General features: G+C 41.6%; 1 protein-coding gene across 6 annotated transcripts in view; it reads left to right on the top strand.

Moving 5' to 3' along the window:
* LOC121284923 (partitioning defective 3 homolog B-like) overlaps positions 1–25,831 on the top strand; it is an 885,862-nt gene that overhangs the window by 765,696 nt on the left and 94,335 nt on the right. For all 6 annotated transcript variants that reach the window (XM_041200843.1, XM_041200844.1, XM_041200842.1 and 3 more), the window contains one exon: positions 23,412–23,544. In XM_041200843.1, the coding sequence (XP_041056777.1) occupies positions 23,412–23,544 (133 nt within the window). The remainder of the gene's footprint in view (positions 1–23,411; positions 23,545–25,831) is intronic.

The raw sequence follows: 25,831 nt of genomic DNA, 5'->3' as shown, positions 1-25,831 counted from the left end.
ACACTGCTGTAATGTTGGCAGCAGCCGATTTGTGCACAGCAAACTCCCACAGTTAAACAATGTGATAATCACCAGATAATCTGTTTTAGTGATGTTGGTTGAAGTATAATTATTGCCCAGGACACCAGGGAGATCTCCCCTGCTGTTCTCTTTGTTACATCCACCTTAGGGGGCAGAAGGAGGCCTCGATTAACATCTCGTTTGAAGGACAGTACCTCCAAAAGTACAGCACTCCCTCAGTAATGCACTGGATTTTGCATCTGGAGCAGATCTTGAACTCTGCCCTTTTAAATCAGGTTTGAGAATGCCGCCTATTGAGCCATGGCTGACAACTGTAGGCAAGAGAGTGCATAACCAATTTGTTCCCACACCCAACTCAACTCCATAACCAACTTCTGGAAGGTGTTTGAATGAGTTGGAGAAACCTTATCCAATGAATTAGTTATCCCAGTGTCTTCAATCAAAAGAGAAATACATCTCATGTGAACCCATTTAGATCTCTAACCTGTAGCTACTTCCCCAAACACACAGAATTATGTAACCTATTTCTGTACTGTACATTCTAATTGGCTCATCCAGTCTACATCAAAGTTTACGCTCCACTTGAGGTCCTCTCATCCTACTTCATCTCACCTCAACATCATATCTTTCTTTGTTTCTCCCTCATGTTTTAACCTGGCTTACCATCTGCCATAATTATCCCTCTCCAAAAAAAAATGTAACCCTTGACCCCTCCATCCTTGCAAACTACTATCCATCTCCAAGCTCCCTTTTCTCTCCAAAGTCTTTGAATGCACTGTTGCCACCCAAATCAGTGCCAATCCTTACCAAAACTCCATGTTTGAATCCATCTAATCAGTCTTCTGTCCCTTCCACAGTACCGAAATGGCTCTTACCAAAGTCAGAAATGACGTGCTGTGTGACCGTGACAAAGGTAAAATTCCCTACCTAAACCTTTCCAGCTCTCTATCTCTTTCCCCTTTAAGATGCTCCTTAAAGCTTATCTCCTTGACCAAACTTTTGACCAGCTGCCCTAGTGTCCCTTTATGTGGCTATCTTTTAAGTGCTTTGGCACATTTTACTATGTTAAGGGTGTAACGTAGAACAAGATCTTCTTGTTTCCCTTAAATGCATCTATGCTATTCACCTCATCCACTCTATGTGATTGTGAGTTCCATATTGTATCGCTCTTTGGGTAAAGAAGTTCCTCCTGAATTCCGTGCAAGATTTATAACATTGTCTACACATGGAAACATTGTCTCTAAGTCAACCTTCTCAAACTCTTTCACGATCAATAATAACCTCAATTAAGTCAGCAGTCTTTCTCCTAGAGAAAAAAGCCCCAGCCTGATCAGGTTTTCCTGCCTCTAAGTTGCATTTTAATTCTTATAAATTTTGCTTACACTGGTGCTTCTAGATCCGCTTTTTAATATGTTCCTGCTCGGGTGATAGTCAAAGAAGGAATGACCTCAGTTTGGCATTATTTTCAGCACCAATTGCTGTCCCATGACCATAACTCGGGGCACGTTAGAACTTCCCCTTCTCTCCCGCCTCCTTCTGGAAAACAAAACAGCAGTGTGCAACAATCCAGCAGAAATCATCTGGCTGCCATCTGTCTGGCTGGTTGTGTCGCAGTTTCTGCTGAGACATTTGCAGAAACTGACGTCTTTGGATTTTTGTGTGGCTGATTAGCCTGTGCACATTTCACAAGCCACAGCGGGTGTTTAATTACTCATGGAGATCCCTTGAAGCCATGTGAAGTGTGGGCTTCTGGAAATGGAGCTAAGAAAGCTGGAGGAGGTCACGAGGAGTTGTTGCTAATACTTAAAGCACCTGAGGGCACTTTCAGTTATCAAATTCTCCACCTCTTAAGCGTGCTGCAGTTCCAGAAAAGTAAACTCTAAAGATCTCTATTAATGATATTACATTAGAGATTGATTCATTTATGTTTGTTGTTTACCAGCAGTAAAATGAAAGCAAAATTATCTTTTTGTTTACGTTTTGGTGTTTAAATGCTACCACGGCCCTCACAATATTTATTTTACTCTTGCATTTTCTAAAACTTTCCAGTCCACTCCAGAAGGCACGATCTATCAAGGACCAGTCACCAAATGATGCAGATTAAAGATAATTGACAAAAGAATTGTGGTGGGGAGGTGATCTATAAGGAGATTTTTGTTTCTTACATAGAAAATTGTTATGATCTGGAATGCACTGCCTGAAAGGGTGGTGGAAGCAGATTCAATAGCAACATTCAAAAAACATTTGGATAAATATTTTAAGGGGAAAGATTTAGAAGGCTATGGGAATGTGCAGGGGAGTGGGGGTAATTGGATAGCGCTACCAGATTAGCTGACAAAGGCACAACAAGTCAAATGGCCTCCTCTGTGCAGTATGATTCTATTGCCAGGGTAGCATTTTGCAAGTGCTAATCACCTTCCTCTGCCTTGGTCAAGTGACAATCCTACACACATGTGTTGAGCTCTTCAAACTGATTGGATGAAGTGTTGCAGTCATGCACAGTCAATCTTCAATCAATATCCCTTCATCAGCATTTTGCAGCAGAAGGCACTAGAGAACAGGCAGGAGTGGAAGCCCTAACTGATGATTTTCCTTGCCTGGCCCAAGGAGGCAAGGCCACTGTTGCCCCTGCCCCTGTCCCAGTTGAGATCAGGTACCTAAACGTAGACCAGGATATCAAACATGGGATTTTCCTGACCTGCGTGGTTTAGTTGCGCAATTACTTTCTAAGCTCATTTTGCAAAGATTGATCACTTGGATGAATTGCTGGAGGACTGCTGTCACCCATGGAACCCAACTACAGTGAGAGGTGGTGCCATCAGAAGAGAGGGGGAGCGGATGAAATATTAGGGCAAAATTAAGCTGGCCACTGAGTGAAGTGTGGCAGAATGATTTTTGCAAGTTGGCAAATGCCTGGTTCTGGTCTGTTCACTGCTGGGAAGGTAAATAGTGCTGCTTAAAACCTAGCTCTAATGTCCCATTCTTTGGCTCATAGTCAAATTTTGTCTGATAATGCTCCTATGAAGCACCTTGCTATGCTTTTATTATATTAAAGATACTATACAAGTGCAAGTTGTTTCAATATGGAGAAGAGGTGAACTGATTAGCCATAAGAAAGCAGAGGGAGAAATCCTCAGTCATCTCCTTCTGAGTGAGCTGTGCATGTGCATTTCATGCTGACCTGAATACACTGTAACATTGGCAGAGGGCTTGGCACGGTGACATGAGAAAGGAAACACAGAAATGCCAAATAGTTTAAAACTGGAAAATAATGCTACCACAAACTTTATGCAATGTACCATGTGGTAGAAGCTGTGCTTCATCTTCCTGGTTTTACTGCTTTTAAATATATTCAATAAATAAGCACAGCAGCGAAAGGTAATTTATTGCGGAGCACAGTTCATTTCACTCTGCAGAGTAGAGACTGAACACTCAAGCAGTCAGACACTGGCTTAAATCTAATTTAATATTGATAGTGTTGTTAGTCAGTGCTGTTTGTGCCTACTTAATCAAAATGGCAGGCGTAATTATCTCCCGAGCTTTAGCTAATGGAGTTCTATTATACTTAAAAGATTCATGACAGCCCATTTTCTTTTGCTTCATATATTTGTGTGACATAGAGCGTGTGTTATCCCTATAATCCCATATTCACAGCTTTATCCTTGGTGTTTTACTGTATATCACTGTGACCTGTCCCTCCAGGACAGCAGTAATTTTCAACTTTTCTCTTCCAGTTACTTCATTATAACTAGTTAGCTTTTTTTTATTTTAATGAATCCCCTTGGTGCCCCTATGGCTTTTGTTTGGATCCCTCTTAACGCTTAGTTGGTGCCTGACTCAACAGTCGTGCGCAGATTTATGTCGCGGTCCGATAATGGTTCTTTTCCGTGCATAATGTCTGTGAAATAGGATCACAGAGCCCTATTTCAGTGAGGAGATTAATTTGGACAAGTCTGCAGAAATCCAAAGTTGGTATTGTGGGAGGTGCATTCAGTGTGCACCTCAGGTAGGCTGTTTATTTTGAGTGACTAAGTCTGGTTTACCCATCATCTCTGTGCTCACTGACCTACATTGGCTCCCAGTCCAAGAGTATCTCAATTTTAAATTGTCACCCATGTTTTCAAATTCCCTTTGGCCTCGCCCCTCCCTGTCTCTGTTATCTTCTCCAGCTTCCTCCCAGATATCTGGACCTCCTCCAATTCTGACCTCTTACACATACCCCACTATTGGTGGCTATGCCTTCAGCTGTCAGGAACCTAAGTTCTGGAATTCTCTCCCTAAACCTCTTTGCCTCTCATCCCTCCTTTAAGATGGTCCTTAAAACCTACCCCTTTGATCAAGCTTTTGGCCATCCACCTTAATATCTCTTCATGTGATTTGGTGTCAAATTGTGACTGATAAGGTTTCTATGAAGTGCCTCATGACATGAATGTCAAACAGGAAGGAAAAAACAGGTTAGGACATGCCAAACAATGCAAATGAGTCTCCATATCTGTGATCTCCCCCTCTCTTTCAAATTCCACAAGTAACTCACTCCCATTTATTTATTATGTTGTGAATATCTAGTTTATAATTCATTTGTTTTAGAATATAACTTTTAGTTTTAGGAATATAACTTTTAGGTTGGAGGTTAAAGTGTTAAATATAACATAAGTGGAAACATCTGATTGAGAAATTGATAAGCAACCCTGAAGTAAATAAATTCAACAAGATTGGATTTTATTACAGTTAAAAGCTAACTTGTGCTTATCTTCAAGGTCAAAATTAGAAGTGTAAGTGCTGAACAATGGATTGCCCTTTTCTGACCCCCAGGTAGAACCAGGGTGCCTATCGTTATTTCAATGGAAGAAGCTAAAAGCTAGCAATTCTGGGAAAGAAAATTGTAAAACTCTAATGTTAGAGATATAAATTATTCATATGGGTTACAGAATCAAAGAGTTATGTTGAAGGTAAAATATTTTGCAGCTCTGTTTGAATCATTCCAAAGCATGCAATGTTGTCGTGGAGATGGGCCGTAGGGGTTAGAAGGTTTATTTGTTTAAGTTGGCTGGGTGTTTCTCAAGTTGCAGTTTTGGTTTTGGTATAGACTGCAGCTCACCGAATTGGCAGAGCCAAAGGAAATCAGGTCTGCGCCTTAAGCAGAGAAAATGCTAACTTAATCGTTCACTGTGCGGAATGCAAGTGAGGCTCAAGCCTCTGTTTGGAATTCATGAGGGGAAAAGAAGCCAGACGCTTTGCCTAGCTCGGAACTAGAAGAAGAAATCTACAGTGGTCCTCATAGAGCCTTGCGGCAGAAGGCAGTTTGCAATTAACTCGGAAGCAGTCAGCTTGGAACAGGCAGAGAGAAAGCACCTTCCAGGAGCTGGGAATCAGCAGTGCAACCAGCAAATGTGCAGAAACTGTGGGAGCATAGAGGGTCATTAGGAAGCAGGGATGTTCCTGATGTTTAAATCCCTAAACATGAAAGCAGTGAAGCCTAAGTTTGAGCTGAGAAGTCCACAGTCATGAGGTTTTGAAGGGAATTTAAAGGGTCATTCAGCCAAAATAGAAGGATCCCCATGAAATGTTATACCTTGGAGAATAGTTGGAACACTGAGAAGAGATCAAAGTTACCTCCAGGGAACTTTGGCATTCTTTTGGATTGGTTCTAGGAAAGGTGAGTGAACCTTCAAGTTTTTTGCAATGTATAGGGAAATGAATTCATAGCATAAGTAATTGTAAACTATGATGTTAAGTTAATAGTACTTGCTTTGTTTAATTCTTCTTATATAGTATAAAGCTTGTGAAATCTTGTGGCATAGTTCTGTCAGTTAATTTACGGGGTGTTCAGATTTCTCTTTAAATGAACAATTATTCCGCAGGTAAGTCACTCCCAACCTATTAATTAGTCTACAAATAACTCACTTCCATCTTACTCTGTATTCCAAAAGTTGCCCCTGGCGCATCCCATGGGTATCTCACTTTTATCTAGCTGTCCACAAAAATTTCATTTTATCCCCCTCCTCATTCATCCCCTTCCCTGCCCCCTCCAAAATCTGTGAACAAAATATCTGGGGATGATCGTGAAGAGAGAAATGCGAGTTTATTTAAAGCTAATTACCAGCAACTTGCTCCTGATTGTAACTTTGAAATGGATGGTCGTCTTCCCGCTGTTCTGCCTGTTGTCCTGAGCGCAGCAAAAGATCATTAATAGCTTTCTCATAATAAACATACAGAAGGCTGCCTGCAAGAACCTCCCTTATGGTAGCTTGAGGTCATCTATTCTAAATTAAAAATGCGTGACTTGGTTTGGCTGGAAGTAATAATGACAGCAATGCCTTCTGTCCCTAACATTTGAAGAAAACAAAACCTTGTGCTTGTTCTGATGAATGTGGCTTTATTAAAAACGCTATAAAACAGATGTTTTACATTTCAGTATGCTGCGATCAGGGTTACCATTCATGTAGCTGGCTGTGGAGGGTCATGGCTGTTTTATATGATGTGCATCTTATTTTTGCCTTGATGTCTGCTATCATAACTGATTGGTTACTGCAGTTCGCACAATTATTTAATGGTGAATTTTGTCTTGTTTCGAAGCTTTGGCAATCATGCTTCTTTTTGTGTAATATATATGTCTTTACCTACACATACACAGTGAGAGGACATAATTTTGGAACTGTGGAACCAATCAGGTGGTATCATCCAGCCCTGTGCATTTCCATTTATTAGTTGACCTCCCATTGACGTTGCTTACAGACATAAAATTAAAGTAAAAATATTAATTACTCCTGTTCCCTCTGATTTTCTCTCATTCACTAATTATTTATTCTCTATCCATTTGGCCTCCTTTCTCTGCCTCTTTTTATATGACTCACTTAGTTTTATTTGCTTGTTAGCTTTCTCTTTCTGGCCAACATACACACGCACTGACATACACTCTCACACATATTCATCCACTATCTCACACGATCTCACTCACTTCCCTCCTCACTCTCTACATCCTCTTGCCTGCTGGCACTCCCTCACGTGCCAGCACTCCCTCATTCAGCCTCTATCCATCACTCTCACTATCAGTTTCAAATTTAATATTATTAATTGAGATAGCGTCTACTGCTTTTTGTGGGAGGCAGTTCTACACTTCTACACTTCTTGCATGAAGGAGTGTTTCCTACCTGCTGTACTGCATGGCCTTGCTCTGATTTTAAGGTTACTACCCCTCGACCCAGACCGGTAGAAAACGGTTTCTGTCCAGCCTCCCAATCCTTTCCTTTCACACGCTTTAAAAACCTCAATCAAATCACCCTTTAAACTTCTACATTCTAGGGAAGTTTATATAATATCCCCTCATATTGTAACTCTTGGAGCACTGGAAAAGTTCTGGTGAATCTGCACTGCACTCCTTCCAAGGCCAATATACCCTTTCTAAGATGCAGTGCTCAGAACAATATGCCCTGCTCCAAATGTGGTCTAAGCAGGATTTAGTACATCTGTAGAAAATTTCATTATATTCCAATTATTCCTAGGCCTCTTTCTCTAAAGGCTATCATTCCATTAACCTTTTTGATGATCTTTTGTACCTGACCATTACATTTTAGTGATCTGTATACATGGAAAGCAAAATCTTCTTTGGACTGCCATCCTCATCTGCTTTTTACCATTTAATAAGGAATTGGATTCATCAATTTGTGCTCCAAAATGAAAGGCCTCACATTTAGCTACATTGAAATCCATCTGTTGTAATTTTTGCCCGCTTGTTTAATTTATATAAATTATATAAATAATTTATATTTATAAAATATAAATTTTATACTCTTTTATACAGCTCTCCATTTTATATGCCTCTGCCTCAGGGTCAATGGCAAATTTGGATGTATGACTCTGTATTGTGTTATCTAAGTTATTAATAAATATAGTGAATAATTGATGCCCAAGCAGAGATCCCTGCAAGACATTTAACGGCCTCTTCCTTCCAATTCAACTGCAAATACCGATTATTCATACTCTTGTCTTTTACCACCTAACCAGTCTCCTAAACAGGTCAATAATTGGCCTTTAATTTCATGACCTGTAATTTTAGCTAACAGCCTCTTGTATGGAACCTTATCAAATCCCTTCTAGAAGGTATAATATATAAAATATAAACTAATCCATAGCCATTCCTCTGTCTACTACTTCAAAAAATTAAATTAAGTTGTTTAGGCATGACCTACTCGTTACAAATCCACATTGGCTTTCTAAGCAGCTCAAATTTCTCAAGTGTTGAGTAATTAAAAATTCCAATATAGATCCCCACAACCAATGTTAAACTAACATGTCTGTAATATACCATTTTCTCTCTCTTACTTTTCTTAAATAATGGAGTAACATTTGCATTTTTCCAATCTAAGAGGACTAACCCTTTGCAAGATTATGGCTGAAGAGGCTACAAGTTCCTTAACTACTTCCTTTAAAGCTCTGGGGTAAAAACCATCAGAGCCTGGGGATTTATTAGTCTATAGTGCTTTTATTTTTTTCTAATAGTTTTTTTTTGCATAATTTAAATTTAGTGAGTTCTAGTCCTTGGTTGATTATTAGTTTTCCTGGAATGTCAAATATATTACCTTCATCTTTAACTGTGAAAATTAACACAAAGCAATTATTCAACAAGTCGTCCATTCCCCTATTTTCATTTGCAAAATTACCCATGTCTATTTTTAAAGGGCCCACATTACCCTTGGTAACCTCCTCTCTTAAGATATAATTGCAGTTACCTATTGTGTTTATCTTTATAATCCTCAAAGTTCTTTGTTTTATTTTCTTACTGTCTTCTTTGTCTTTTTGACTGCTGTTCTTATCTTTCCCAGTCCCGTGAATCCCCACTATTCCTTACATTTTTGTGTGCTATCTCCCTTAGTTTTATGTTATCTCTTACGTCTTTTATCGACTATGGCTGTTTTACATCGTAGGAACAGCTCTTGCCTCCTAGATAAAAACAAAAAAACTGCGGATGCTGGAAATCCAAAACAAAAACAGAATTACCTGGAAAAACTCAGCAGGTCTGGCAGCATCGGCGGAGAAGAAAAGAGTTGACGTTTCGAGTCCTCATGACCCTTCGACAGAACTTGAGTTCGAGTCCAGGAAAGAGCTGAAATATAAGCTGGTTTAAGGTGTGTGTGTGGGGGGCGGAGAGATAGAGAGACAGAGAGGTGGAGGGGGTTGGTGTGGTTGTAGCGACAAACAAGCAGTGATAGAAGCAGATCATCAAAAGATGTCAACAACAATAGTACAATAGAACACATAGGTGTTAAAGTTAAAGTTGGTGATATTATCTAAACAAATGTGCTAATTAAGAATGGATGGTAGGGCACTCAAGGTATAGCTCTAGTGGTTTTTTTTTATATTTTATATAATGGAAATAGGTGGGAAAAGGAAAATCTTTATAATTTATTGGGAAAAAAAAAGAAGGGGGTAACAGAAAGGGGGTGGGGATGGGGGAGGGGACTCACGACCTAAAGTTGTTGAATTCAATATTCAGTCCGGAAGGCTGTAAAGTCCCTAGTCGGAAGATGAGGTGTTGTTCCTCCAGTTTGCGTTGGGCTTCACTGGAACAATGCAGCAAGCCAAGGACAGACATGTGGGCAAGAGAGCAGGGTGGAGTGTTAAAATGGCAAGCGACAGGGAGGTCCAATGGTCTCCTCTACATTGGAGAGACCAAACGTAAACTGGGCGACCGCTTTGCAGAACACCTGCGGTCTGTCCGCAAGAATGACCCAAACCTCCCTGTCGCTTGCCATTTTAACACTCCACCCTGCTCTCTTGCCCACATGTCTGTCCTTGGCTTGCTGCATTGTTCCAGTGAAGCCCAACGCAAACTGGAGGAACAACACCTCATCTTCCGACTAGGGACTTTACAGCCTTCCGGACTGAATATTGAATTCAACAACTTTAGGTCGTGAGTCCCCTCCCCCATCCCCACCCCCTTTCTGTTACCCCCTTCTTTTTTTTTTCCCAATAAATTATAAAGATTTTCCTTTTCCCACCTATTTCCATTATATAAAATATAAAAAAAAAACCCACTAGAGCTATACCTTGAGTGCCCTACCATCCATTCTTAATTAGCACATTTGTTTAGATAATATCACCAACTTTAACTTTAACACCTATGTGTTCTATTGTACTATTGTTGTTGACATCTTTTGATGATCTGCTTCTATCACTGCTTGTTTGTCGCTACAACCACACCAACCCCCTCCACCTCTCTGTCTCTCTATCTCTCCGCCCCCCACACACACACCTTAAACCAGCTTATATTTCAGCTCTTTCCTGGACTCGAACTCAAGTTCTGTCGAAGGGTCATGAGGACTCGAAACGTCAACTCTTTTCTTCTCCGCCGATGCTGCCAGACCTGCTGAGTTTTTCCAGGTAATTCTGTTTTTGTCTTGCCTCCTAGAGGTTGTCACGACTCACTGGGGATAGTGCACTGCAATATCAAGGCCCACTGCTCCCCGAGCCGAGACAAACGTGAAAAGTTTGATTAGATCACCAGATTCCCCAATTCTACCCAACTGTTTAATTTAGGCTAACAGAATATGCGCACCAGGTTTGTAAACTTAACAAGTAAATAACTTTATTAAACAAATTGTCGTTAACCAGTGGCAAAAGAAAGAAATATGAACTGCTAACTTCTAACTCTATAACTTAAACTCTACCCCTTCTTAACCCTATACACAAACACACACACACATAAGACACACAAAATATGGATTTTAAGGAAGAGATAAAACAGTTCAATAGCGCCAATCTGGAGTATAGAATTAGATGGGTTGATTTTGATTGATGTCTTCCAAATTCGTTGTTAATGACATGAGATGGCCTTCCAAGCTGGCACACTCTGTTCATCATTGGTCCTGGTTGGGGACTGGCTGCAGTCCCAGCAGTGGCCATTGCACCTAGTAGGGCTGTTGGGAAATGAAGAGCTGCCAGCCATCTCATGATCGGATTGACTGGCAGCTCTTGGAGGCAGGAAATTCTGCACAGGGGGAATAGTAGGAACACAACCTCAAGTAACTAATTGCCTGTCTACAATAAAATCCAGTCATGTCTCCCAAGCCGGCAGCGGTGAGCTCGCCTCCAACTTTCTAGCTGGTGGAGTGGCCATCACCTCCAAAGTATATCCCGGCCTATTTAACTTAACATCTTTCTTATTTGTCACTGCAGCTGTATCCTGATCACCTGAAGTATCTAAATTACTGTTTGTGACCTGAACTCTGCTCTTATCTCTTCTTTTTATCTTTGAACTCTAATATTTGCCATTGTCTCTGACCAAGTTTTCCCCTGTCATTTATTAGTTTAAATACCTTTTTATCATATCCTTTATATCCTTTTCACTGGGACCCTGGTCCCAGCCTGATTCAGGTGAAGCCCATCCCAATATACAGCTGCCTCCTGTCCCAGTACTAGTGCCATTGTCCCATGAAATGGAACAGCTGCTTCTCAAACCACTCCTGCAGCCGTGTGTTCATCTTCCTAATCTGTTTGTCCTTGTGCCAATTAGCATGCGATTCAGGTAATGATTCTTACAACAAAACAAAAACAGAATTACCTGGAAAAACTCAGCAGGTCTGGCAGCATCGGCGGAGAAGAAAAGAGTTGACGTTTCGAGTCCTCATCACCCTTCGACAGAACTTGAGTGATTCTTACACCATTGAGGTCTTGATTTTTAATTTAGCTCCTAACTCCTGATGTTGCATTTGCAGAACCTCCTGACTACTCTTTCCTATATCGCTGATCCCAGTATGGACTACAACAACTCTCCCTTCCCAGAAACGTTTGCAGCTGATTTGAAATGCCCCTTATTCTGTCACCAGGTAGACAACATAATTTTTGCAACTCTCAATCAAATCTGTCTATCACCCTAACTATGGAATCCCCTACAATTGGACTGCGCCCTGCTTCCCAGTCCTATAGTTAGTATTCTCGTCATCCTCATTGTTCCCACAGGTATCAAGTGGCTTGTACCTGTTGGATAGGATCAATATCCGTGGGACCTAATTTTGCTAGTTTCTGCTGACTCGGCTGACTTTACTGACTGTTCCACACTCCCCTTCATGCATCTGTACTGTCCTCAGTGGTGTGAGTAAACTATCCAAATATGTCTCCTTACAAATGTACCGGGGTTTTTTTAAAACTCATTGCAGCCCAATGACGCTGCGCTGGAATGACCCGAGGAAGCAACATTACCTGCAGGTGTGACAAGCCAGGGCAATCTTTATTTCCACAAAAGCCTACATACCGAAGTCCCTGTACACTACCTATGCTGTAATTTCTAGCTTTATTTATTAGCAGTAATTTAATTCCAGTTATATTAGAATTATTTGAGATCTCAATTATACTTAGTGGATGGGTTTGGCCTGGTTTCAAATTAATTTGTATTTAATTTGTCAGGTTTTTGTTTAATTACATATTTATTTAATTGTTTAAATTTGTTAGATTAGTTTCCTCTCTCCCACACTCGGACACAATCACACACTCGCCCACCCTCCCACTCTCACTCCCAGAAGCATGGGCTCGTAGTCTAACCTGGCATTGCACCTTGATCCCCCAAACTAAAAAGCATTCCTGTTGGTATCCTGGTGGAACTATGCACCTGAATAATATTGAAATTGAAATATCAGACATATGCATGTGAGTGAGAGAGATGCTGTAGCAGAAGGTCTGGCTGGGAATGGAGTGGATTGAGGTCAAGTACAGTGGAGTGAAACTTGAACAGGGAGAGGCTTAACGTCCAAAGCTGGAATGCAAAGGAGCTTGGAGAGGCCCAGAGACCTGAGCAAGGACACAACCGGCTTGAGACCAAATGCTGGAGAGAGCTTGGGAAAGTCATACTATTGCTGGCTAAAACAAATAGACTGGAGAAGAAAGATATGCTTAATATGGCATCAGTGACAGATTCCAAATTATATGGTCATATTTTTTCTGACCATAAGATATATATTTATAAGTATCGCGCACTCTTTCTTTCTCTCATTCTTATGAATATGTAACATACATATATATCAGCCTATCTATATATATATATATAATATATATATAAAATGTATAAAACGTGTGTGTATATATATATCTATATATATATATATATAAAGATCTATATCTGTCTATATATTTCTATCTGTTTATCTGCCTATATTTTAGTTAGTTGGATACTTTTGAGTAGCACTACACATCATTAGGGTTCTGGGCATTCCTTGTTTTGTATCTTTTAACTGGAATGATATCTGATCTGGTTTATAGGCTTATTTCAGTGGTCTCTGGTGAATTTGGCTTCCATTGTTGGAGTTGATTGGGGGTTGCAGGGGGGAGGTGTACAGGTGGTGCGATTTGATGTGAGGCTTTAAGCACTGTGCTTTGAATTACAACATCTATGAATGTGAAAACTGCACAGCCTGTAGCAGAAAGGCCACAAGTCATACCTGAATCCTGTTATGTCCGTGACCAGATTACTGAAAGAGAAACTTAAGGTTGAATTCTGGTTCCTTTGGGCACTGTGAATAACAAAAGAGCCTGGGGGTAAGTTTCCGCTTTGGGCTGAAATGGGTCACAGTTCGTGTTTCCCCTGAATCTCATTGGCATAATCACAAATGTTACATCTTCCATGGGCCAGCACAAATCATCAGTCTAATAGAACACAATCGTTTTTTTTTCTCTCATTGCAACATAGGATATTCCTATTATTATTTTTGTAGGATATTCCTGGATGTATTCAATAATGGTAACCTGTTGCAGTTTTATTAATACAGCTGAAAATGTGTTTGCCATAAAAAATAAGCAGTTTTAAGAATAGTGTCTAGTCACCATCTGTTACAACCTGACTTTAAATCACAGAAAGTGGCTTTAAAATAAGTTTAACTTACCAGTTTTATTGGTCAGTTTCTTAGGAAGTTAAATTCTTTTAATTTGTTTAAAATGTGCCTGTGTGCCAATTAAAAATTAGCTCTACTTAAAGACTCTCCTCAAATGGCCACAGATGGGAACAGTCGGCAGAAACTCGCCATGCCTATTATTTCTATCTGGGGTGTGGTTAGTTTTGTGGGCATCAGTGGCTTCGGGGCAAAATTATTTTTGATTCAACGTTAAAGATTGCAGAAACCCAGTGTACGGCTTGACATTACTTGGTTTTAAAATGCCCCACGTTTTTGCACTGCTTCAGTCAATTGCACTCATAAAACAAGCACAAACTAATGGAAACTCTACACCCTTTGTTATTTTTACATCTATCTTCTTCAGCATTCAATACTAAATCGTTTAATGTTCCCACTGTATTAACTCTAGAGCGCTATTGGAAAAATACGCTTATATTCCCCACTAGAGAATGACCTTGGAAATGATAGACTGGTAATTCTGAATGTAACATGAGATACAGAAGGTTCAGAAAGTCTACAATTCAACTATCTACTTTAATAATATCAAAACCATGAATACTAGCAAATCAGTGAGAAAATTTGCATTTATACAGCACCTTCCACAATTCTACAACCTATGAAATACTTTTTGAAGTTTACTCACTCTTGTAATGTAGGAAATGTGGCAGACAATTTGCACATCGCAAGTTTGCATAAACAGCAAGGTGATAATGACCAGACAATCTGTTTTAGCGATGTTTGCTGAGGCATAAATATTGACCAGGACAATGCCGAGAACTCCCTTGCTCTTCAAAATAATGCAGTAGCATTTTTTACACCACTGAGAAAGAGGGTTCTCGGTTTAACATCTCCTCCAAAAGGTGACACCTCTGAAAGTTAGGCACTTTCTCAGTACCAGGCTATATTATGTGCTCAAATCTCTGGAGTGGACTTGAACCCAAAACCTCCTGATTCAAAGGTGAGCATGCTGCCCACTGAACTATAGCTGACATTCTTTTGACAGAATGTCCACAGTTGCAGCCCTTTCCTTTGGAGCTACCCCTTTGAAACTTGCCACCTGTCTTGCTCCCCATATTTGAAAGGCTCGTTTCACCAAGCTTTTCCTCACCTCTCTCAGATCTGCCTACAAAAGGCTCAGTGTCCATTTCCTTCTTCCTGTGTGAAGAGCCTCGAGACATTTTTCTACATGAAAAGGCTGCATACGTCCAAATTGTCTCTCAAAAATATTCCAAAACATTTTCCATGACTTACAAGTGAAATGACTGTTGATGTGTTGATGAATGTCTTCAGATCAGCCTTGAAAAATGATGCTTTGTTCCTGAGAACTGCACATTGATAATGAAAGGGATGTGATTTCACAGCAGAGAAGTTTCAGCCCTTGGGTGAAGCCAAGCTATATTGTAATTTTAAAATGGTTGGAAGGTGGTGTCTTACAGCGCAACGTTAAGTTATTTCGCGTGGAGGATACAACAATTGTCTCAGTTTTAAAATTCCTACCTTCATGTTCAAAGCACTCCAAGGCCTCACCTCTCCATCTCATAGAATAGTTACAGCACAGGAGAGGCCATCCAACCCACCCAGCCCGTGCCAGCACTCTGCAAGAGCAGTGCAGCTAGTCTCACTCCCACATATTTTTCCTGTGGCCCTTGTGCGATTTTTTTTCCCTTCAAGTACTTTTCCATTTTAAAAGCCACAATTAAATCTGCCTTCAACATCCATTCCAGATCACAGCCACATGCTGTGCTAAAAAGATTTTCCTTATGTCACCTTTGGTTCGTTTGCAAATCACCTTAAGCCTGTGTCCTCTGGTCCTCGACTCTTCCAACAGTGGGAACAGTTTCTCTCTACCTAGACTCGTCCTGGTTTTGAACATATTTATCAAATTTCTTCTCCTTAGAGCAGGGAAGGCTGAGAACAAACTCAGCTTTTCCAATTGATTCATGCAGCTGAAGTCCTGTGTTTTATAAAGTTACATCAGTACTTTCTTGCTTTTGTACTCTATGCCTCTGTTTTTAAAGCCCAGGATCCCATATGATTTCTCAACCTGCCGTGCTGCCTTGAATGATTTGTGCACAAATATTCACAGAACTCTCTGTTCCCATTTAGAATCATAACTTTTAGCCTCTCCTCTTTAGACTTGGAAGGCTTCCCATGTCTAGAGATGCATGAGGCAGACAAAGTGAATGCTTATGCCTGTTTTCCATAACTTGTTTTTCCTGAACCAGGTTGCTAGCCTGAAGCCAGAGGCTGTAGTTTGACTCTGCTTCAAGCATGGCTGACCAGGAGTCTCTCCTGTTCTTACCACCTGCCATAGCCATGTTAGAAGGATATGCATGTTGATAATCAACCTGTTTGGCAACGTGATGAATGCACCTTTAGTGGCCATCAAGGCCTGGAGTGGGACTCGAACCCTGAGTTTCTGGCTCAGAGGCAAGGGTGCTGCCACTGCCCACTGCACCACAAGACCTGCCCCTTTCTTTCCTCTTACCAAAATGTACCTCATCAAAATACTCAATCAAGTTATTTTATTCTTTCGCTGAATGTGGGTATCACTGGCTAGGCCAGCATTTTGTTGCCCATCCCTAGATGTCTTTGAGAAGGTGATGGAAGGCTGCCTTGTTGAACCACTGCAGTCCATGTGGTATAGGTACACCTATAGTGCAGTTAGGGACCAAGTTCCAGGATTTTAACCCAGCACCAGTGAAGGAATGGCAAATAGTTCTAAATCAGGGTAGTGTGTGGCTTGGGGAACTTGCAAGTGGTGATGTTCCCATGCATTTTCTGCCGTTGCCCTTCTAACTGGTAGAGGTCATGAGTTTGGAAGTTGCTGTCGAAGGAGACTTGGTGAGTTGTGGCAGTGCAACTTATACGTGGTATACAGTGCTGCACTGTGTGTTGATAGTGGAGGGAGTGAACTTTGAAGATGGTGGATAGGGTGCCAATCCAGCAGGCTGCTTTAACCTGGATGGTGTTGAGCTTCTTGAGTGGTATTGGAGCTGCACTCATCCAGGCAAGTGGACTCTATTCTTGGACACTTGACTTGGTGCCTTGGAGATGGTCAACAGGCTTTGGGGAGTCAGGAGGTGAGTTACTAGCCGCAGAATTTCCAGACTCTGACATGCACTTATAGCCACAGTTCAGTTTCTGGTCAATCGTAACTCCCAGAATGTTGATGATGGAGGATTTGGCAATGGTAATGCCTTTGAATGTCAAGGGGGGAGATGGTTGGATTCTCTCTTGTTGAAGATGGTCATTGGCTGGAACTTGTGTGGCATAAATGTTACTTGCCACTTGTCAGCCCGAGCCTGAATGTTGTTCAAGTCTTGCTGCATATGGACACAGACTGCTTCAGCATTTGAGGAATTGTGAATGGTACTGAACATTGGGCAAACATCAGCAAATATCCCCACTTCTGACCTTATGAGGGAAGGCTATTGATGAAGCAACTGAAGATAGTTGAGCCTAGGACACTACCCTGAGAAACTCCTGCAGTGATGTCTTGGGACATAAGAACTTAAGGAATAAGAGCAGGAGTAGTCCATTCAGTGCTTCGAGCCCTTTCTGCCATTCAGTGAGATCATGGCTGGTCTTCTACTTCAACAACATTTTCTTCGCAAATCCCCATACCCCTTGATGTTTTTAATAAGTTTTTAATAATCTCAGTGTTGAACATACTCAACAACTGAGCCTCCACGGGCCTCTGGGGCAGAGAATTACAAAGATTCACCACTCATTGAGTGAAGAAATTCCTCCTCATCTGAGTCCTAAATGGCCTACCCCTTATTCTGAGACTGTGTCCCCTGGTTCTAGACTCACCAGCCAGGGGAAACATCCTTCCTGCATCTATCCTGTCAAGCCCCGTAAGATTTTTGAATGTATGAATTAGATTATCTCTCATTCTTCTAAACTCCAGAGAATGAAGGCCCAATCTATTTCATCTTTCCTCAAAGGACAATCCCTCCATTCCAGGAATTAATTTAGTGAACCTCCATTGCACTCCCTCTATGGCAAGTGTATCTTTCCTCAGGTAAGGAGACCAAAACTGCGCACACTACTCCAGGTGCAGTTTCACCAAAGCTCTATATATTGGTGTAAGACATTTTTACTCCTATACTCAAACCCTCTTGTAAAAAAGGCCAATGTGCCATTTGCCGCCTTAATTGCTTGCTGTACTTGCATGTTAGCTTTCAGTGACTCATGAACAAGGACACCCAAGTCCCTTTAAAGTTCAACACTACCCAGCCTCTCACCATTTAAGAAATACTATTGATTTGTTTTCCCTACCAAAGTGGAGAACCTCACATTTCTCCACATTCTATTCCATCTGTCATATTTTTGCCCGCTCGCTTAGCCTCTCCAAATTCCCATTAAGCATCCACTTCACAACTCACACTTCCACCTAGTTTTGTGTCACTGAGGTGACGGACCTCTAAAATCACAACCATCTTCTTTTGTGCTAGGTATGACTCCAACCTGTGGCGAGTTTTGGACTAAGTTTAAACCATGGCTGTTATGAGGTCAGGAGCTGAGCAGTCCTGCAGAATACAAACTGAGTGTCAGTGAGCAGGTTATTGCTGTATAAGTGCCACTTGATAGCATTGTTGGTGACTCCATCCATCACTTTGCTGACTATCGGAAGTAGACTGATGGGGCAGTAATTTGCCGGGTTGGATTTGTCCTGCTTTTTGTGAACAGGACATACCTGGGCAGATTTCCACACTGCTGGTTAGGTGCCAGTGTTATAGCTGTACTGGAACAGCTTGGCTAGGGGCAAACTAGTTCTGGAGCACAAGTCTTCAGCACTATTGCTCGAATGTTGTCAGAGCCCATAGCCTTTGCAGCGTCCAGTGCCTTCAGCCATTTCTTGACATCAGATGGAGTGAATAAAATTAGCTGACAACTGGCGACTGTGATGCTGGAGACCCTTGGAGGCGGCCAAGATGGATCATCCTTTTGACAATTCTGGCGGAGGACGGTTACAAATGCTTCAACCTTGTCTTTTGCATTGATGTGCTTGGCTCCCCCAGCATTGAAGATAAAGATATTTGTGACACAGCCTCTTCCTGTTAGTTGTTTAATTTTTCACCACTATTCACAATTGGATGTGGCAGGACTGCAGAGCTTAGATCTGATGCGTTGGTTGTGGGATCGCTTAGCTGTGTCTATCACTGCTTCTGCTGTTTGGCATACGAGTAGTACTGTGTTGTAGCTTCACCAAGTTGATGTCTCATTTTTAGGTATGTCTGGTGCTGCTCCTGGTATGCCCTCCTGCACTATTCATTGAACCAGGCTTGATCCCCCAGCCTGATGGTAATGGTAGTGTGGGGCATGTGGTGGGCCATGAGGTTACAGATTGTGGTTGAATACAAGTCTGCTGCAGTTGATGGCCCACAACACTTCATGGATGCCCAATTTTGAGCTGCTGGATCTGTTCGAAATCTAAACCATTTAGCACCGTGGTACAGTGCTACACAACACTATGGAGGATATCATCAATGTGAAGACAGGACTTTGTTTCCACAAGGGGTTGTTCAATGGTCGCTCCTACCAATGGACTGATGCATCTTTGATAGGTAAGTTGGTGAGGACCAGTAGGTTTTTCCCTCTTGTTGGTTCCCTCACCACCCACCGCAGACCCAGTCTAGCAGCATTGAAGTTCCCGCCTGCTCCCCCACACTCCCAGAGTACATTAGGTGCCCTTGCCACCCTCAGTGCTTCTTCCAATTAGTGTTCAACATGGAGGAGCACTGATTCATCGGCTGAGGGAGGGTGATAGGTGGTAATCAGCAGGAGTGTTCCTTGCCCATGTTTGATGTGATGCCATGAAACTTCATGGAATCCCGCATCAATGTTGAGGACTCCCAGTGCAACTCCCTCCCCAACGTATACCATTTTGCAGCCACGTCAGCCAGAGGGACATGGCAATACCCAGGGATTGTGATGGAGGTGTCTGGGACACTGTCTGGAAGGAATAATTTATTGAGCTTGACTATGTCAGGCTTGACTAGTCTGTGACACAGCTCCCAAAATTTTGGCACAAGCCCCCAGAAGTTAATAAGGAAGACTTTGCTGGGTCGCTGGTGCTGGGTATGCTGTTGTCATTTCCAGTGCCTCGATTGATGCATGTGGTCCATCTGGTTTCATTCCTTTTCGACTTTGTCACAACTGATACAATAGAGTGGCTTGCTTGGCCTTTTCAGACAGCATTTAGGAGTCAACCACATTGCTGTGGGTCTGGAGTCTGGAGTCGTACATAGGGCCAGGTAGATTTCCTTCCATAATGGGCATTAATGAACCAGATGGGTTTATATGACATTTGACAATGGTTTCATGGTCACCATAACTGAGACTAGCTTTTCAAATTTTAAATTCCATCATGGTGGGATTTGAACTCCTGTCCCCAGTATATTAGCCTGAGCTTTTGGATTAGTAGTCCAGTAACATTGTCACTATGCCACTGCCTCACCATGTTAATTAAAAATAATTTGCCTTTAACAAATCCATGCTGACTTTACTTAATTAATCCATTTATCCAAGTGACTGTTAATTTTGTGACCTTCTCCGGCTCTAAAAGCACTTTGAGATCTCTGCATTCCAAACCAATGTGCATCACCCCTCTTTTTTTGTCCTACTATTGGTGGTTGTGCCTTCAACTGGCGAAGCCTTGAGCTCTGGGCTTCCCCCCACAAGTCCCTCCGCCTTTCCATCATGCTCATTCTCTAAGACACGGCTTAAAACTTACATATTTGACTAAGTTCACTTGTCCCAATGTTTTATACTTTGGCTCAGTCTCTATGTTTATCTCATTACAATCCTGTGAAGTGCTTCGTGACATTTTACCACACCAAAAGCCATATATAAATGCAAACTCTTACTGAGTTGGGTAGTTTGCTTACACCACAGCATTGTCAATCACATCTGCTGTTATAAAATGGACCAAATTTTCCCCCTTTTCTCCTGAAATTATTAACTGTTCTAACATGATAAGAATCAAGAGGAGAAAACCTGATTTCACCCCCCTCCCCCCACCCACAATTCCCTTCCTTGGAACTCTGAAACAATTCCCATTGACATACCAGTCAAATTCTTCCAAATCGCAGCACTCTCTCACCATAATTTTAACAGTTTTTTAAAGAGAGAATAAAATGAGATTTGCATTTGTACATTGTCTCCTGTGCTTGAAACCTCTCCAAGCCTTCATATAATCAACTACTTTATGTGTGTTTAGTAGGTAAATTACCTCTTATCTTTGTCCCTTTTCTAAAAGCATTGCTTCTGCAATTCAGTTCAGCAGCACAACACCACGAAATTGGGCACTCTAAATGTCTAGGTCTAGACGGTTAGAGTTGACAGGATATTCTGCTAAAGCCACACCTCAGAGACACAAAATCCAGGATGAAACTTCAGTGCATGTACCAAAGGAGTGTTGCACTGTTGGATATGCCATTTTTCTGATGGAACACTAAACTGAAGCCTCCTCGGCTTTCTCAGGGAGACGTAAAGAATTCTAAAACACTATTCAAAGAAGAGCAGGTGAGTTCTCCCCTGTGTCCTGGCCAATATTTATCCCTTAATCAACATCACTGCAACCAATTATCTAGCCATTTATCATTGCTGATTGTGGGATCTTGCTGTGGATGCATTGGCTACCATATTTCCTGCATTCCAACAGTGACTGCATTTCAAAAAGCGTTTCATCTAGGGCTTGACAGGGGAAACGCCAAGGGATCGATAAGGGATTGATCATTTCAGACTGAGATAGGGAGAAATTTCTTTGCTCGGGGGTTGTGAATCTTTGAAATTGTCTACCTCAGACTGTTGTGGATGCTCCCTCATTTGAATATATGTCATGCTCAGATGGACATCTTCGGTCCCTCAAGGAATGAAGGGATGGGGAATGGGAACGTGGAGTTGAAGCCAATCAGCTATGATCATATTCAATGGCAGAGCAGGCTTGAAGGGCTGTATGGTCGACTCCTGTTCCTGTTTCTGATGTTCTTAAATCACTTTAGGATGTCCTATGGATGGATAAGATGCTGTAGAAATGCAAGCTGTTTCTTTCTGTCGGTTGTCTGCTGAGGATCAGAACTAAGCCTAATCCTGTACTGATTCAGTGCTCATGTCATTGGAATTGGAACCATAGCTGAATTTGCCCCTTCTTCTTTTCCTAGCATGGGGGCTCTGAGGTTTTACAGCACCCCAACTGCTACTTAGCTGAGATAGCCTGATTTGACACAAGCTGTGAAATCAGACCTAGCACCCTCTGGTCAGTATAACTTAATACTATACCATGCTACCATTCACCTGCTAAGCCTTCAGGGAACTCAGAACACCACTTCCTTCGAAGAGAAATTGACATCTCTTTACATAGAAGTACATGGAATTTTCAACACTGAAAGAGGCCATTCAACTTAACCGGCCTATGCAGTGTTTTGCTCTACATGAGAGTCCTTCTTCGCACCTTATCAATATATCTTTCTAGTCCCATCTCCCTCATGTACTTGCCTAGCTTCCGCTTAAATGCATCTAGGGGGAGGCAGTGGCATAGTGGCTAGTAATCCAGAGACCTAGGGTAATGCTCTGGGGGCCCGAGTTTGAATTCCACACGGCAGATGGTGAAATTTGAATTCAATAAAAATCTGGAATTAAAAGTCTGATGATGACCCTGAAACCATTGCCAATTGTTGTAAAAACTCAACTGGTTCACTAATGTCCTTTAGGGAAGGAAATCTGCCATCCTTACCTGGTCTAGCCTACATGTGACTCCAGACCCACAACAATATGGTTGACTCAAATGCCCTCTGAAGAAAGGCAGTTAGGGATGGGCAATAAATGCTGGCTTAGCCAGCGAAACCCACATTCCATTAACAAATATTTTTAAAAATCTGTGCTATTTACCTCAACTACTCCATGTGGTAACGAGTTCCACATTCTCACCATTCTCTAGATAATGAATTCTGAATTCTTTGTTGAATTAACTATCCTCTGGATGAAGAAGTCTCTCCTGAATTTCCTGTTGAATTTGTGGCTATCTTATATTTATGGCCCTCATTTTATTCTCTCCCACATCTACTCTTTCATATTTTTGAAGAGCTTTATCAGGTCACTTCTTGGTCTTCTCTTTTCTAAAGAAGTGGGAACAATGTAGTTGTCCAAGGAGTATTAAAAGGGGTGGATGATTTTCTGAAACAGTTTGCTCCAAGGATGCATGGCTGGTAGGTCCTGATGTGTTGATCTGTGATGAGAAATGTGATGTCCATAGCACCGAATCCTAGAGTTAATTTCAGCACACCATTCTGCTGCCCTCTGTAGAGAACATTGATAAGGTTCTTTTTCAAAACATTACTGTACCTTCCTTGCACCTTTAATGGGAGAAAACAAATGATTCGTGCCAATTTTAAAGAGGTTTACATGGGCAGTCTTGGGAGATGAGGGCATGGGCTGCCTCAGCATTCAGAAAAAATCTGTTTAGGAAGTCGACACTTAATCCTGTCCTATTCTTCTGTGCAGTGCAAGACCCGCTAACTTGGACCGAATCCACCAACTGAGGAAGGAGTACCATCAGGCCAGAAGGGAGGGTGCCATTCCATCTTACGAAGAGCTTGAAGGCAGGCGGTGGCCTAATGACTATGAACCACCTTGGGTAAGTCTTGACGCATGCTATATCGATGAAGGAATGCCCTCTGTTTATCCAGCTTAAGTAAACTCCATAAAACTGGACCCATTTCTTGTACAGCTAAACATTCGAGCAAAGCAAAGTAGAAACCCAGAGTGACCTAAGCTGTTAAATCCCAGCTGCATTGATTTCATTCACAGCTGTCTTGAGTATGTGCTTCACGGGCATGTATGAAGCAGAACAACATGGCTCTAATGTTGTTTGGCCAGCAGTAGGCAGCAATAAATATTTACTTGTGCCACCATGTGGTTTCTTGACTTCTCCCAGATGAATGGTTATTTTGATAGGGTTAAGAATTCTGTATTATTTATCCATGGGGCTTTTTTTGCATAAAGTTTAGATCAGGGCAGTGTTTTTTGGTGATTTATTCAGCATTGCTCTTTAGTTTATCCCTTAAGGGGCATCATACTTCTGGAATTCTTGCCTTTTCAAGTACAGAGGAGATAGTTCAAGTGAGTTTATTTTGATTTACTAAGAGAGAGGGAAAAAAAAACTCTGCTTCCCAGATACCAAGGAAGTAAACAACTGATTTGCTCTGTCACGATTGCTCCAGCAAGTTAATTTGTTGGGAACAAACAGTTGGGATGGTTTCAGAACCCAGTGTGCTTCCATATCAATGATGTTGTGGGGTGACGCTCAGACTAGTCCCTCACTGCAGAGTAGGGTTGCTAATCCTACAGGAAAGACCTGAACACTCATGCAAGCAACAAAGGAGGAAAACATAGCGATTTTAAAACAGAATCGTTCACGTGTGAGGTTTTTTTGTATTTTCTTTGAACATGTAGGTTTGTTACTTATGTTAAAATATTGGAGATTGGAAAAATTTTACTAGACAGGATAACTGGAGGCTTAGCTTATGTGATGAAACCTCCAGGAATATGACCAAATAGAGTTGTCAACTCTCATGTGCAGTGACTTAGCCTTTCTTTCCATTTGATTACTGTCGATGGTGCAGGTTACAGGAAAATTAGATTCCACCTCCCCCCGATAAAAAATTTAAGTATTTTTTAATGGGTTCGAACCAAAAGTGTGAAAGCCTGAAGCTGCGTGGTGTGCTGGCAGTCTGGTGGGACGATGAGTCTTTTCCCCTCAGGCATGCCAGAGCAGTGAGTCTCTGAACTCGATCAAGGGTGGGGAAAAGGTAAGGAGAGATTCCATTGACCCACAGGGGAAGAGAGAATCACTTCTTTGCTCACCCAGGTGAAACTGGCAAAGGCGACATTTTTCAGAGATTTGTGGAGGGTATAATTTGAGAGATTAAAACTTAGAACTCATGGGAGTTTGCATGTGAAGTGACGATCAGATTTGGACCATGTTCCGATAATGAATGTTGCTATGAGAAGGCCAGCATCTGCAGTAGTACAAGATGTTGCCTGTCAATTGGAAAATGGTGATGTTGCCCGTTACACAACCTGACATGTCTTTGTTGAATGAGTTCTTCGCCAGGCAGTGAGGTGACATATTTATGGAAGTAGGGCATTTCAGAAAAGAAAGAATGTGCATTTCCATAGCATACATGTGCATTTCACAACCTCAGGACATCCCAAAGTGCATTATGAAATAGCTTTTGAAGTGTATTCACTGTTATAATGTAAGAAATGCACGCAACCAATTTGTGCATAGCAAGGCCCCAAAAATAGCAACGTGACTAGATGATCTGCTTTTAGTGGTGTTGGCTGAAGGGTTAATGTTTGCTTAGGACACTGGGATAAGACTTCTGAATCTTAATGGGGAGGGAAAAAGTGCAGTGATAGCTGGTACAAATCAGCCCCTTTCAGGGATAAGGGAAATGAAAGAGGCAATGTCTGCTTTTCCTGTGGGACCTGTGGGATGCTGGCCTCCTCATAGCAAATTCATGGCAGCTATCAGGATGCCAGTATTTCAAATCCAGCCAAACATCATAGCTAAAGAGGCAGTTACGTGGTGCCAAAATTAGCTTGTCAATAGGTGCTAATTATTAATCAGAATGTTTCTTCAGGAATCACTTCGGTCGTCTTATTGTTCATAATAGTCCACCAGCAGTTCCAGTGAGTTGCACTCATTGTAATCGCTGGACATTATAAGATAGTTATGTTTAAAACTAACAAACTGTCTCTTTTAGTTTAAGGTAAAACAGAATGCCCAGGATGGGGGATGGTGTGAAGTTGTACTGAACCCTACCCGTCGATTGGCCCATATGATTTGGTTGCCATGGGGGACAGGAGCCCAGGTCAAAACCTATTGAAGGTCAGGTGTGAGCTTTAACACCTGAACA

Source organism: Carcharodon carcharias, chromosome 12 (genome assembly GCF_017639515.1).
Source record: "Carcharodon carcharias isolate sCarCar2 chromosome 12, sCarCar2.pri, whole genome shotgun sequence".
Classification (NCBI taxonomy): Eukaryota; Metazoa; Chordata; class Chondrichthyes; order Lamniformes; family Lamnidae; genus Carcharodon; species Carcharodon carcharias.
The sequence above is the reverse complement of the archived record's forward strand: the minus strand, read 5'-3'. Positions and strand labels throughout refer to the sequence as shown.